This window comes from Choloepus didactylus, chromosome X, assembly GCF_015220235.1.
Source record: "Choloepus didactylus isolate mChoDid1 chromosome X, mChoDid1.pri, whole genome shotgun sequence".
Lineage (NCBI taxonomy): Eukaryota > Metazoa > Chordata > Mammalia > Pilosa > Megalonychidae > Choloepus > Choloepus didactylus.
The window spans coordinates 112,215,208-112,227,397 of record NC_051334.1 but is presented as its reverse complement, the minus strand read 5'-3'; the positions used below and the strand labels follow the sequence as shown (position 1 = coordinate 112,227,397).

Sequence of the window (12,190 nt, the reverse complement as noted above, 5' to 3'; positions counted from 1 at the left end):
GATCATCCAGACAGAGGAACCATAAGGAAATTGAAAAATTAAACAATGTGATAAATGACCTTGTCTTAAGAGACATATATAGAGCATGACATCCCAAATCATCAGGATATACATTCTTCTCTAGCGCCCATGGTACTTTTCCAGAACAGATCATATGCTGGGCCACAAAAAAGCCTCAATAAATTTTAAAAAATTGAAATTATTCAGAGCACATTCTCTGATCACAATGGAATACAACTAGAAGTCAAGAGCATCAAAGATTTAGAACATTCACAAATATCTGGAAATTAAACAACACATTCCTAAACAATCAGTGGGTTACAGAAAAAATAGTAAGAGAAATTGCTAAATATATAGAGACAAATGAAAATGACAGCATAACATATTAACACTTATGGGATGCAGCAAAGGTGGTCTTGAGGGGGAAATTTATAGCTCTAAATGCAAACACAAAAAAAAGAAGAAAGAGCTAGAACCAAAGAACTAATGGAGCAACTGAATAAGCTAGAAAATGAACAGCAAACTAATCCTAAACCAAGCAGAAGAAAAGAAATAACAAGGATTAAAGCAGAAATAAATGACATGGAAAACAAAAAAAAACAATAGAGAGAATAAATAAAACCAAAAGTTGGTTCTTTGAGAAGATGAACAGGATTGACAAGCCCTTAGCTAGACTGACAAAATCAAAATGAGAGAAGACCCAAATAAACAAAGTAATAAATGAGAGAGGGGACATTACTACAGATCCTGAAGAAATTTTTAAAAATCATGAGAGGATATTATGAACAACTGTATGCCAACAAACAAGAAAATGTAGAGAAAATGGACAATTTCCTGGAAACACATGAACAACCTAGACTGTCCAGAGGAGAAATAGAAGACCTCAACAAACCAATCAGAAGCAAAGAGATCCAATCAGTCATCAAAAAGCTTCCCACATATAAATGCCAAGGGCCAGATGGTTTCACAGGGGAATTCTACCAAATTTTCCACAATGAACTGACATTAATCTTACTTAAACTCTTTCAAAAAATTGAAGAAAATGGAACACTGCCTAACTCATTTTATGAAGCTAACATCACTCTAATACCAAAACCAGGTAAAGATGCTACAAGAAATGAAAACTGCAGGCCAATCTCCCTCATGAATATAGACACAAAATTCTCAACAAAATTCTTGCCAATCAATTCCTAAGACACATTAAAAAAAAATCTAGAGACTCGGGCAAGATGGCAGCATAGAGAGGAGTGGAAGCTAAGTAGTCCCCCTGGAACAACTACAAAAAACCAGAAACAACTAGTAAATAATCCAGAACAACTGCGGGGGGACAAACGAGACAATTCACTCATCATACACCAACCTGAATTGGGAGGAATGCCCGAGAACACAGCATAAAATCTGTAAGTAAAACCTGCGGATCCAAGTCGTGAGACCCCCTTCCCCGTAGCCCGAGCTGCAAAGCCTCGTGGTGCCAGAGAGAAGCTCTCTCCCAGCAAGCAAATGTAGCTCAGCTGAGCTCCAACTGGGGTTTTAAGTAGCGAGTGTGAACTGCTCACTACAGGTACGCATCCCCAAAAAACAGACAGAGGCTTTGGGTGATGACTGACCTGGGAGAGCCGGAGGGTCGCCTTGGACTGGGTCTGAAGGGTACTATCTGTTTCTTTTTCAGCTGAGTGGAGAAAGCCTCAGTCATTTTCAGTTTCCAGGGCTGTGACTCAGGGAAGGGTGGAGACACCACAAGCAGAGAGCGAGACCATTGAAATGTTAATGACCTCCACCTGGGGGCTCTGTCTTCTCTAGGAGGAAAGGGGTGGGGCCCTTTCCATTCAGAACCAGACCCCAGAGCCTGGGGGAACACGGCCATACCTCCTCACACCAGTCAAGAATTATAGGCTAACAGGCGTCACCTGCTGGGCAGAAAAGCACAGTGACCTGAGGCATCAAAGGGTGGAGCAATTTTCTAAGACACACCCTCAGGGAAACCAGATACTGAATATTTCCTCCCTCTGGGACCTGAGCCTGTTCTGGTCTGGGAAAACCAGATTTGGATAACCAAGGAAACCATGCCTAGACAACAGAAAATTACAACCTATACTAAGAAAAACGAAGTTATGGCCCAGTCAAAGGAACAAATGTACACTTCAACTGAGATACAGGAATTTAAACAACTAATGCTAAATCAATTCAAAAAGTTTAGAGAAGATATTGCAAAAGAGATAGAGGCTGTAAAGGAAGCACTGGGCATGTATACGGCAGAAATCAAAACTTCAAAAAAACAACTGGTAGAATCTATGGAAATGAAAGGCACAACACAAGAGATGAAAGACACAATGGAAACATACAACAGCAGATCTCAAGAGGCAGAAGAAAACCCCCAGGAACTGGAGAACAAAACACCTGAAAGCCTACACGCAAAGGAGCAGATGGAGAAAAGAATGAAAAAATATGAGCAACGTCTCCGGGAACTCAAGGATGAAACAAAGTACAATAATGTACGTATCATTGGTGTCCCAGAAGGAGAAGAGAAGGGAAAGGGGGCAGAAGCAATAATAGAGGAAATAATTAATGAAAATTTCCCATCTCTTATGAAAGACATAAAATTACAGATCCAAGAAGCGCAGCGTACTCCAAACAGAAGAGATATGAATAGGCCTATGCCAAGACACTTAATAATCAGATTATCAAATGTCAAAGACAAACAGAGAATGCTGAAAGCAGCAAGAGAAAAGCGATCCATTACATACAATGGAAGCTTAATAAGACTATGTGCGGATCTCTCAGCAGAAACCATGGAGGTAAGAAGGAAGTGGTGTGATATATTTAAGATACTGAAAGAGAAAAACCGCCAACCAAGAATCCTGTATCCAGCAAAGCTGTCCTTCAAATATGAGGGAGAGCTCAAAATATTTTCTGACAAACAGACAATGAGAGACTTTGTGAACAAGACACCTGCCCTACAGGAAATACTAAAGGGAGCACTACAGGGTGATAGAAGACAGGAGTGCGTGGTTTGGAACACAATTTTGGGAGATGGTAGCACAACAATGTAAGTACACTGAACAAAGGTAACTATGAATACGGTTGAGAGAGGAAGGTGGGGAGCATGTGAGACACCACAAGAAAGGAGGAAAGATAACGAATGGGACTGTGTAGCTTGGTGAAATCTAGAGCATTCAACAATTGTGATAAAATGTACAAATATGCTCTTTTATGAGGGAGAACAAGCAAATGTCAACCTTGCAAGGTGTTAAAAATGGGGAGGCATTGGGGGAGGGATGCAATCAGCATAATCTAGAGACTGTAACTAATAGAATCATTGTATTATGCTTCCTTTAATGTAACAAAGGTGATATACCAAGGTGAATGCAGATAAGAGGGGGGGATGGGGAGGCATATTAGACACTTGACATTGGTGGTATTGTCTGATTCTTTATTCTACTTTGATTTAAGGTTATTTTTCCTTTTGCTGCTTCCTAGCTGTCTTTTTTTTTCCTCTTTCTTTTGCCTCTCTACCTTCTTTGACTCTCCCTCCTGCCTTGTGGAAGAAATGGAGATGTTCTTATATAGATAGTGGTGAAGGTGGTGGACACATAAATGTATGACCATGAAGAAAACCATCGGTTATTTACTTGGGATGGAATGTATGGTGAGTGAACAAAACCATATTTAAAAAAATGGGTTGATGACAAAACCTTGAGGGCAATATACTGAGTGAAATAAGCCAGACACATAAGGACAATTATTGCAGGGTCTCACTGATAGGAACTAATTATAATATGTAAACTCATAGACATGAAATATAAGGTACCAAGATATAGAACGAGGCTTAAGAATGGGGAGTGGTTGCTTAGTATGAGCAGAATGTTCAATTAGGATGAACTTAAATGCTTGGAAGTGAACAGGGGTGTTGGTAGCAAGATGTGAGAATAACTAACAGCACTGAATGGTGTGTGAATGAGATGGAAAGGGGAAGCTCAGAGTCATATATGTCACCAGAAGGAAAGTTGGAGGTCAAAAGATGGGAATGTATAAAACTGAATCCTATGGTGGGCAATGTCCATGATCAACCGTACAAATACTAGAAATCGCTTCCATGAACCAGAACAAATGTATGACAATACAATTAGAAGTTAATAATAGAGGGGCATATAGGGAAGAACTATATACCTATTACAAACTATATACTACAGTTAGTAGTATTTCAACATTTTTTCATAAACAGTAACAAATGTACTATATCAATACTATGAGTCAACAATTGAGGGGGGTTGGTTAGGGATAGGGGAGGATTAGAGTTTCCTTTTCTTTTTTTCTTTTTTCATCTTTCACTTTATTTCTTGTCTGGAGTAATGAAAAGTTTCTAAAAATTGAACAAAAATTAAGTGTGATGGATGCACAGCTGTATGAGGGTACCCAGGGGCAAGTGATTGTACACTTTGGATCTTTGGATAATTGTATAGTATCTGAACAATCTCAATAAAAATGAAAAAAAAAAAAAAAAAAGACATGTAAACACACCTTATGGCTTTAGAAAAAATGTACCCTCCCTGAAATACCTGAAAACAGTCACGTAGGAGACTACCTTGTACGCTATAAAAACCTGTAGAAATGAGTAGAATAAAACTTTCTTTTGCAGGAACACCAAAAAAAAAAAAAAGAAAAAAAAAAAATCTAACACCATGAGCAAGTGGGGTTCATCCCAGGCATGCAAGGGTGGTTCAACATAAGAAAATCAATCAATGTAATACAACACATTAACAAATCAAAAGTTAAAAATCAAATGGTCATCTCAATAGATGCTGAAAAAGCATTTGACAAAATCCGGCATCCATTTTTGATAAAAACACTTCAAAAGGTAGGAATTGAAGGAAACTTCCTTAATATGATGAAGAGCATATAGGAAAAACCCACAGCCAGCATAGTACTCAATGGTGAGAGACTGAAAGCCTTCCCTCTAAGATCAGGAATGAGACAAAGATGCCTGCTGTCACCACTGTTATTCAACATTGTGCTGGAAGTGCTAGCCAGGGCAATCCGGCAAGACAAAGAAATAAAAGGCATCCAAATTGGAAAGGAAGAAGTAAAACTGTCATTATTTGCAGATATGATCTTATATTTGGAAAACCCTGAGGAATCAATGACACAGCTACTTGAGGTAATCAACAAATTTGGCAAAGTAGCAGGATACAAGATTACTGCAGATAAGTCAATAATATTCCTATACACTAGAAATGACCTAACTGAAGAGACACTCAAGAAAAAGTTTCCATTCTCAATAGTAGCTAAAAAAATCAAGTACCTAGGAAGAAACTTAACCAAAGATGTAAAAGACCTATACATAGAAAATTACATAACTTTACTAAAAGAAATAGAAGGGGACCTAAAAAGATGGAAAAATATTCCATGTTCATGGATAGGAAGGCTAAATGTTATTGAGATGTCAATTCTACCCAAAGTCAGCTACAGATTCAATGCAACTCCAATCAAAATTCCAACAACCTACTTTGCAGACTTGGAAAAGTTAGTTATCAAATTTATTTGCAAAGGAAATATGCTTCAAATTGCTGAAAACATTCTAAAAAAGAAAAACAAACTGGGAGGACTTACACCTCCTGACTTTGAAGCTTACTATAAAGCCACAGCATGGTACTGGCACAAAGATAGACATATTGGTCAGTGGAATTGAACTGAGAATTCAGAGATAGATCCCCAGATCTATGGTCAACTGATCTTTGATAAGGTCCCCCAAACCACTGAACTGGGACATAACGGTCTCTTCAACAAATGGGGCTGGGAGAACTGGATATCCATATCCAAAAGAATGAAAGAGGACCCTACCTCACATCCTACATAAAAATTAACTCAAAGTGGATTAAAGACCTCAGTATAAGGAACAGCACCATAAAACTCCTAGAAGATAATGTAGGGAAACATCTTCCAGACCTTGTATTAGGAGGTCGCTTCTTAGACCTTATACCCAAAGGACAAGCAACAAAAGAAAAAATAGATAAATGGGAATGCCTCAAAAGCTTCTGAACCTCAAACGAATTTGTCAAAAAAGTGAAGAGGCAGCCAACTCAATGGGAAAAAATATTTGGAAACCATGTATCTGACAAAAGACTGATATCTTGCATATATAAAGAAATTCTACAATTCAACAATAATATTAGTACAGACAGCCCAATTATAAAATGGGCAAAAGATATGAAAAGACATTTCACTGAAGAGAAAATACAAATGGCTAAAAAGCACATGAAAAAATGTTCATCTTCACTTTCTATTAGGGAGATGCAAATTAAGACCACAATGAGAGATCATCTCACACCAATTTGAATGGCTGCCATTAAACAAACAGGAAATTACAAATTCTAGAGAGGATGTGGAGAAATTGGAACTCTTATTCATTGTTGGTGCGACTGTATAATGGTTCAGCCACTCTGGAAGTCAGTCTGGCAGTTCCTTAGAAAGCTAGATATCAAGTTACCCAACAATCCAGTAATTTCACTACTCGGTATATACCCAGAAGATCTGAAAGCAATGAACTAACAGATATTTGCACACTGATGTTCATAGTGGCATTATTCACAATTGCCAAAAAATAGAAACAATCCAAATGCCCTTCAACAGATGAGTGGATAAACAAAATGTGGTATATACACACAATGGAAAACTATGCAGCAGTAAGAAGGAATGAGGTTGTGAAACATATGACAACATGGATGAACCCTGAAGACATAATCTGAGTGAAATAAGGCAGACACAAAAAGAGAGATATTGTATGTTACCACTAATGTGAACTCCATGAAAAATGTAAAATAAATATTTTATTTTGTAGGATGTAAGAGACCTAGAGATAGACAGTAAATAGTGAAGGGGGAACAATAATCTAATAAGAACAGATAAGATATTAAGGGTAATCTCAATGTTATGGGAGTGCTCAGGAATGATTATGGTTTGCAAACTTTCTTGGGTATGGTATGATCGTGTTGGAAGCAATATAGTTATTTTACGTTATTTTTTTTCTTATTCCTTTGTTTTCTTAGGGTTTGTTAATTTTCTTGGGATATGGTAAGGACACATTGGAAGGAATACAGTTATTTTAGGTTATTTGTTTTCCTTATTCCTTTGTTTTGTTTGAATTGTTTTTTTAAATTTTTTGATAAAGTAAAAAAAGCTATTGCATTAAAAAATTAGCTTCAATGTAATTATTTTAGGCTATTTGGTTTTTCTTATGCCTTTGATTATGTTTTGTTAATTTTCTTAGGGTATGGTAGGAACATGTTGGAAGCAAAGTAGTTATTTTAGGTTATTTGTTTTTCTTAATCCTTTGTTTTGTTTGAAATGTATTTTTTGTTGCTTGTTTGTTTTAATTTTTTGATAAAGTTAAAAAATTTTAAAAATACATTAAGGGATTATAAGTATCAGTGATGCATTGAAGGTGAATGTGTTCGTAAATGGTTGCTTAAAGGCATGTAACCTGAGTAGCACCACAAACCTAAATAAGTGTTACCTGATATAAGGTATGACACTGGTGCAGAAGGTTAACAACAGAGTGGTATGGAAAAACTACTCATTACATATTAAAGACTATATTTAGTAGGAATATCTTACCAACACTACACTAATACTAGGGATGAATAATTAGCAGCTGATAAGAACTCTGGGATGTATTATGTTGTGATAATTGTTTAAAGTTGAGAGTGATGCTGGTTGTACAACTAAGTGAAGATAATGTAAGAAACTGACCGTTTATCTTGGGATAGAATATATAGTAAGCGAAATTAGGAACCCACTACTTAATAGATCAGGGCCTTGGCTTAAGGCTTCCTCTTGTGAAATTTTGAGTTGTAAATGGGAGGCTGAGCCCTCCTATAATTATGCCTAAGAGGCACCTCCAGGGAACCTCTTTTGTTGCTCAGATGTAGCCTTTCTCTCTAAGCCCAACTTGGAAAATAAATTCATTAACCTCCCCACCATGAGAGACATGCCTCCCAGGGTAATGAATCTCCCTGGCAACATGGGACATGACTCCCAGGAATGAGCCTGGCCCTGGCAGTGAGGGATTGGAAATGCTACTTGACCAAAAGGGGGAAAAAAGAAAGGTAACAAGCTGAGGTCACAGTGGCTGAGAGATCCCAAATAGAGTTGAGAGGCTATCCTGGAGGTGTCTCTTATGCAAGCTCCAGCTAGACATCCCCAAATGGCCACAGTATGCCATGCCTTTATCAAAAGTAGTTCCCAAATATCTAGGTCCCTACCTGAGATTCTATAAAAGGTTCACTTGCTAAGTTCTATCTCTCAGAAACTTAAAGCCACCAGAGTGTTCCTATGCCAGACAAGTCCTAAAACCCAGAGGCAGCAGTGTCTTTAAGATCAACTATCAAATGCAGCCCCCTGCCGCATACTGTTGACACCCCCTTTCAAAAGGAACAAGTTAGGGTGCTCACTTCCTAGACACCCCTGAAGATGGCAAAAGAGATTCAGTGAGAGGAAGGGGTAACAACAAACAAGGTAAGATTTAACAAAGGTCTATGAATAATGAAACTTTATATAAATATATATATATTTTTAGATGCTGGGGTGTTGGAATAGCTGGAAGGAGGTAAATGGCTTGGTGGAACTGTAACCTACAACATCCTTTGAAATCTGCCCTATAGCTACTAGTTGAATTGTGCTTTGAAAGTCTTCACCTTTCTGTATTTACCTTATATTGCATCATGGGGAAACAATTGAGACTGTGGAACTGTAACCCATAACAATTTTTTAAATTACTTATATAACTGCTTGTCGAGGTGTACATCAAAAGTTAACACGTTTTTGTATGTATGATATATTTTACAGTAATGGAAATAAGTCGAGTTGTGGAACTGTGCCCCACAACATTCTTTGAAATTTGCTAACTACTTGTGGAATTGTACTGGAAAGATATCACTATTATGTATATATGTTAAAATTCATAATAAAAAATATATTGACTTACAAAATGGGCCCAAGAATACATGTTATATTATGATTTTTAAATATAAATACCATAAATATATAACATATATTCTCTTTTTTTTACTCAAAGAAATCTTTGAGCTCTTTCCAAGTTAGTGCATGAAGATCTACTCATTTACCTGAACAGAAAGTAGATTAGTTGTTGTTTAATGCTGGGGGAGGTGGACGAGTACGGCGAGAATGGGGATTCACTTTTAATGGATATGAGGTTTCTCTTGGGGGGGCGCAGACTCTTCCAAAAGTAGATTGTGGTGATGGTTGCACAACCCTGTAAATATAAAAAAAACATTGAATTGCATACTCTAAATGGATGAATTGTATAGTATATAAATTATATCTTAATAAACTGTTTTTTAAAAAAGAAGACATTGGCGGAGGACCCGGCCGAGGACCCGCCGGGCACGGCAGAGCCGCCGCCACCGGGAGTCTGGAGCTCCCGGAGGCCGAGGGACGCTGGGCGCGGCCGCCGGCAGCAGAACATGGCGCCGTGGACGTTCTGGCGCTGCTGCCAGCGTACGGTGGGCTGGGTGCCGGTACTCTTCATCGCCTTCGTGGTGGGCTGGTCCTACTACGCGTACGTGGTGGAACTGTGCGTGTGAAAGGCCGTTGTTTACCTTGTGGCTTTCCATCTGTTCTTTGTTATGTTTGTATGGTCCTATTGGATGACAATTTTCACATCTCCCGCTTCCCCCTCCAAAGAGTTCTACCTGTGCAGTGCTGAAAAGGAACGTTATGAAAAGGAATTCAGTCAAGAAAGACAGCAAGAAATTTTGAGACGAGCTGCAAGGGACTTGCCTATTTATACCACATCAGCTTCAAGGACCATCAGATATTGTGAAAAATGTCAGTTGATTAAACCTGATCGTACGCACCACTGCTCAGCATGTGACTTATGTATTCTTAAGATGGATCATCACTGTCCATGGGTGAATAATTGTGTGGGATTTTCTAATTACAAATTCTTCCTGCTGTTTTTATTGTATTCCCTATTATATTGCCTTTTCGTGACTACAACAGTTTTACAGTACTTTATAAAATTTTGGACGAATGAATTGTCAGATACACGTGCAAAATTCCACGTACTTTTTCTTTTCTTTGTGTCTGCAATGTTCTTCATCAGCGTCCTGTCACTTTTCAGCTATCACTGCTGGCTGGTTGGAAAAAATCGAACAACAATAGAATCATTCCGTGCACCCACATTTTCATATGGACCTGATGGAAATGGTTTCTCTCTTGGATACAGTAAAAATTGGAGACAAGTCTTTGGTGATGAAAAGAAATATTGGCTACTTCCAGTATTTTCAAGCTTGGGTGATGGTTGCAGTTTTCCAACTCGCCTTGTTGGGATGGACCCAGAACAAGCTTCTGTTACAAGCCAAAACGAATATGCCAGAAGTGTTGGATCAAATCAAACCTTTCCTATCAAACCACTTAGTGAATCAAAAAACCGATTATTGGACAGTGAATCTCATTGGACAGAGAATGGATCTGAAGAAGGCAGCATCAGATCAGGATTATAAAAACGCATTATGAACTGATATTTTCAGTTTCATTTGGAAGAAAGTGATCAATGAAATGAAATAATGAGAGTATAAAAGAAGATATATTTTTTAACAAAGGAAGCCTTTGTACAAATTGCTGGATCCACAGAAGGACTACTCCAGAGCAGGAAGATGCCTTAATCTTAAATGTCCATGTGTGCAGCATTGACTTACAGCTACAAAAGTGACTTAATTTTACTTTGGAAATAATACTTACCTTTTATGAAATGGTATAACATGAGCGCTCAATCACGTTTTACACAGCATATGTATTTTTTTTACCTGAGTTACATTATTAGCGGTTTTTTTAGTGTCCATATAAATTTTCACTCCAAAATCACAAGCTAAAAAGTTGTCTTAAGTGAAGTATATCTGCGGCAGTATGGTGGACGTGAATAATAATATCTGAATCTATTGCTTGTACTAGTATAAGGAAAAAAGAAAATAACTCCTTTTTTTAATTGGGTGTTTGCTAATTTATAATTACTGTTTTATACTCAACATTTTTAATAAAGTTTTTTTATTGTTGACTATAAACTAACACTCAGAAGGATTCATATATCTAAATATAATCATTTAAACCATAGAATACATTTGTATAATTCATTGAAGGCTTAGTTATATGTAATAATACAGCCATGTAGTGTAGTGGATGCCCAAGGCTTAAAGGAAACTTGGCAATACAGGAAATATTTTGTGTTCTCTTTGCTTTTTAATTACTTTTCTGTTGAACTTTCAGTGCCCAGAAAGTGCCCATATAAGTATCCTCAGGGTAGAATGTAATGTGCTGCTGAGTTGGGTCTTTCAAATTTCAGTTAAGATAATTACTGAAAATTACTCTGAAACTTTTTACAGTAATCCTGTAACAGCTTAAACAGTGGCTTAAAACTGTAATTTGAACTAGAGAAAGCACGGTTTAGAATGATACTGCTCTCAGGACAGAAATTCTAATCAGAGTCATTTAAATACTCCCCAGTCCCTGAGAAGTCAGATTCTACTCTTAAAGCAAACTTTTAAATTTGAGTTCCTCTAACAGCATCCCCTTTCTGCCCTTTTTCCTTTTAAAATCTAGTTTAAGTGACAGGAATTGTTGCATTAATTCTAAAGAAAAGTACGGTATCCTATAAAAGACAAACAATATAGAAACATTGCTCCTCATTTATAGTGTTTGGTCAAACACACAGAAACCAAAATGATTGTTTCCAGTAGATGAGTAGAGATAAACCTTGACCATTAAGCATGTGCATAAGTGTCAAAGGCTGTAGTTTACTGGCCTGTCAAAGAAGCGGGGGTGGGGTGGGGTGGGATAGTACTATGAATGAGTGAGACTGGATGGCTTCTAACATTCTGTGATTCCTAATTTTCCAAAGCAACTTTACTTTTCACTCATCCAACAAAATTCTTAGAGTACCTCTATATGCCAATCAGTATACTAGGCATAGCTCTAAAATTTCCTAATGTAGCATAAATTTTAGTTACTGTTCCAGGTTTACAATTTATAAGATTTGTCTACTTCCACTGGCCATAGTAATATCAAATTTTAAAATGAAGTGACTTTTTCCCCCTTTGAACTAATGGAATGAGTTAGCTCTGAAAATATAGTTTGGAATACTACAATATTTTATTTATAAGACAATAAAGTTAAAATA

The 12,190-nt window shown here is 37.4% G+C and overlaps 2 protein-coding genes across 2 annotated transcripts in view; one reads left to right on the top strand and one right to left on the bottom strand.

Moving 5' to 3' along the window:
- Positions 1 to 9,215, bottom strand: part of ARL13A (ADP ribosylation factor like GTPase 13A) — a 100,893-nt gene extending 91,678 nt beyond the window's left edge. The window contains exon 1 of the mRNA XM_037821996.1: positions 9,120 to 9,215. The gene's annotated coding sequence lies outside the window, so the exon portion shown is untranslated. The remainder of the gene's footprint in view (positions 1 to 9,119) is intronic.
- A 162-nt stretch (positions 9,216 to 9,377) lies between these two features.
- On the top strand, positions 9,378 to 11,831 carry LOC119523195 (palmitoyltransferase ZDHHC20-like). Its single transcript, XM_037821997.1, has one exon. The coding sequence runs from the start codon at positions 9,642 to 9,644 to the stop codon at positions 10,518 to 10,520; it is 879 nt and encodes a 292-aa protein (XP_037677925.1). The 5' UTR covers positions 9,378 to 9,641; the 3' UTR covers positions 10,521 to 11,831.
- The last annotated feature ends 359 nt before the right edge of the window (positions 11,832 to 12,190 follow it).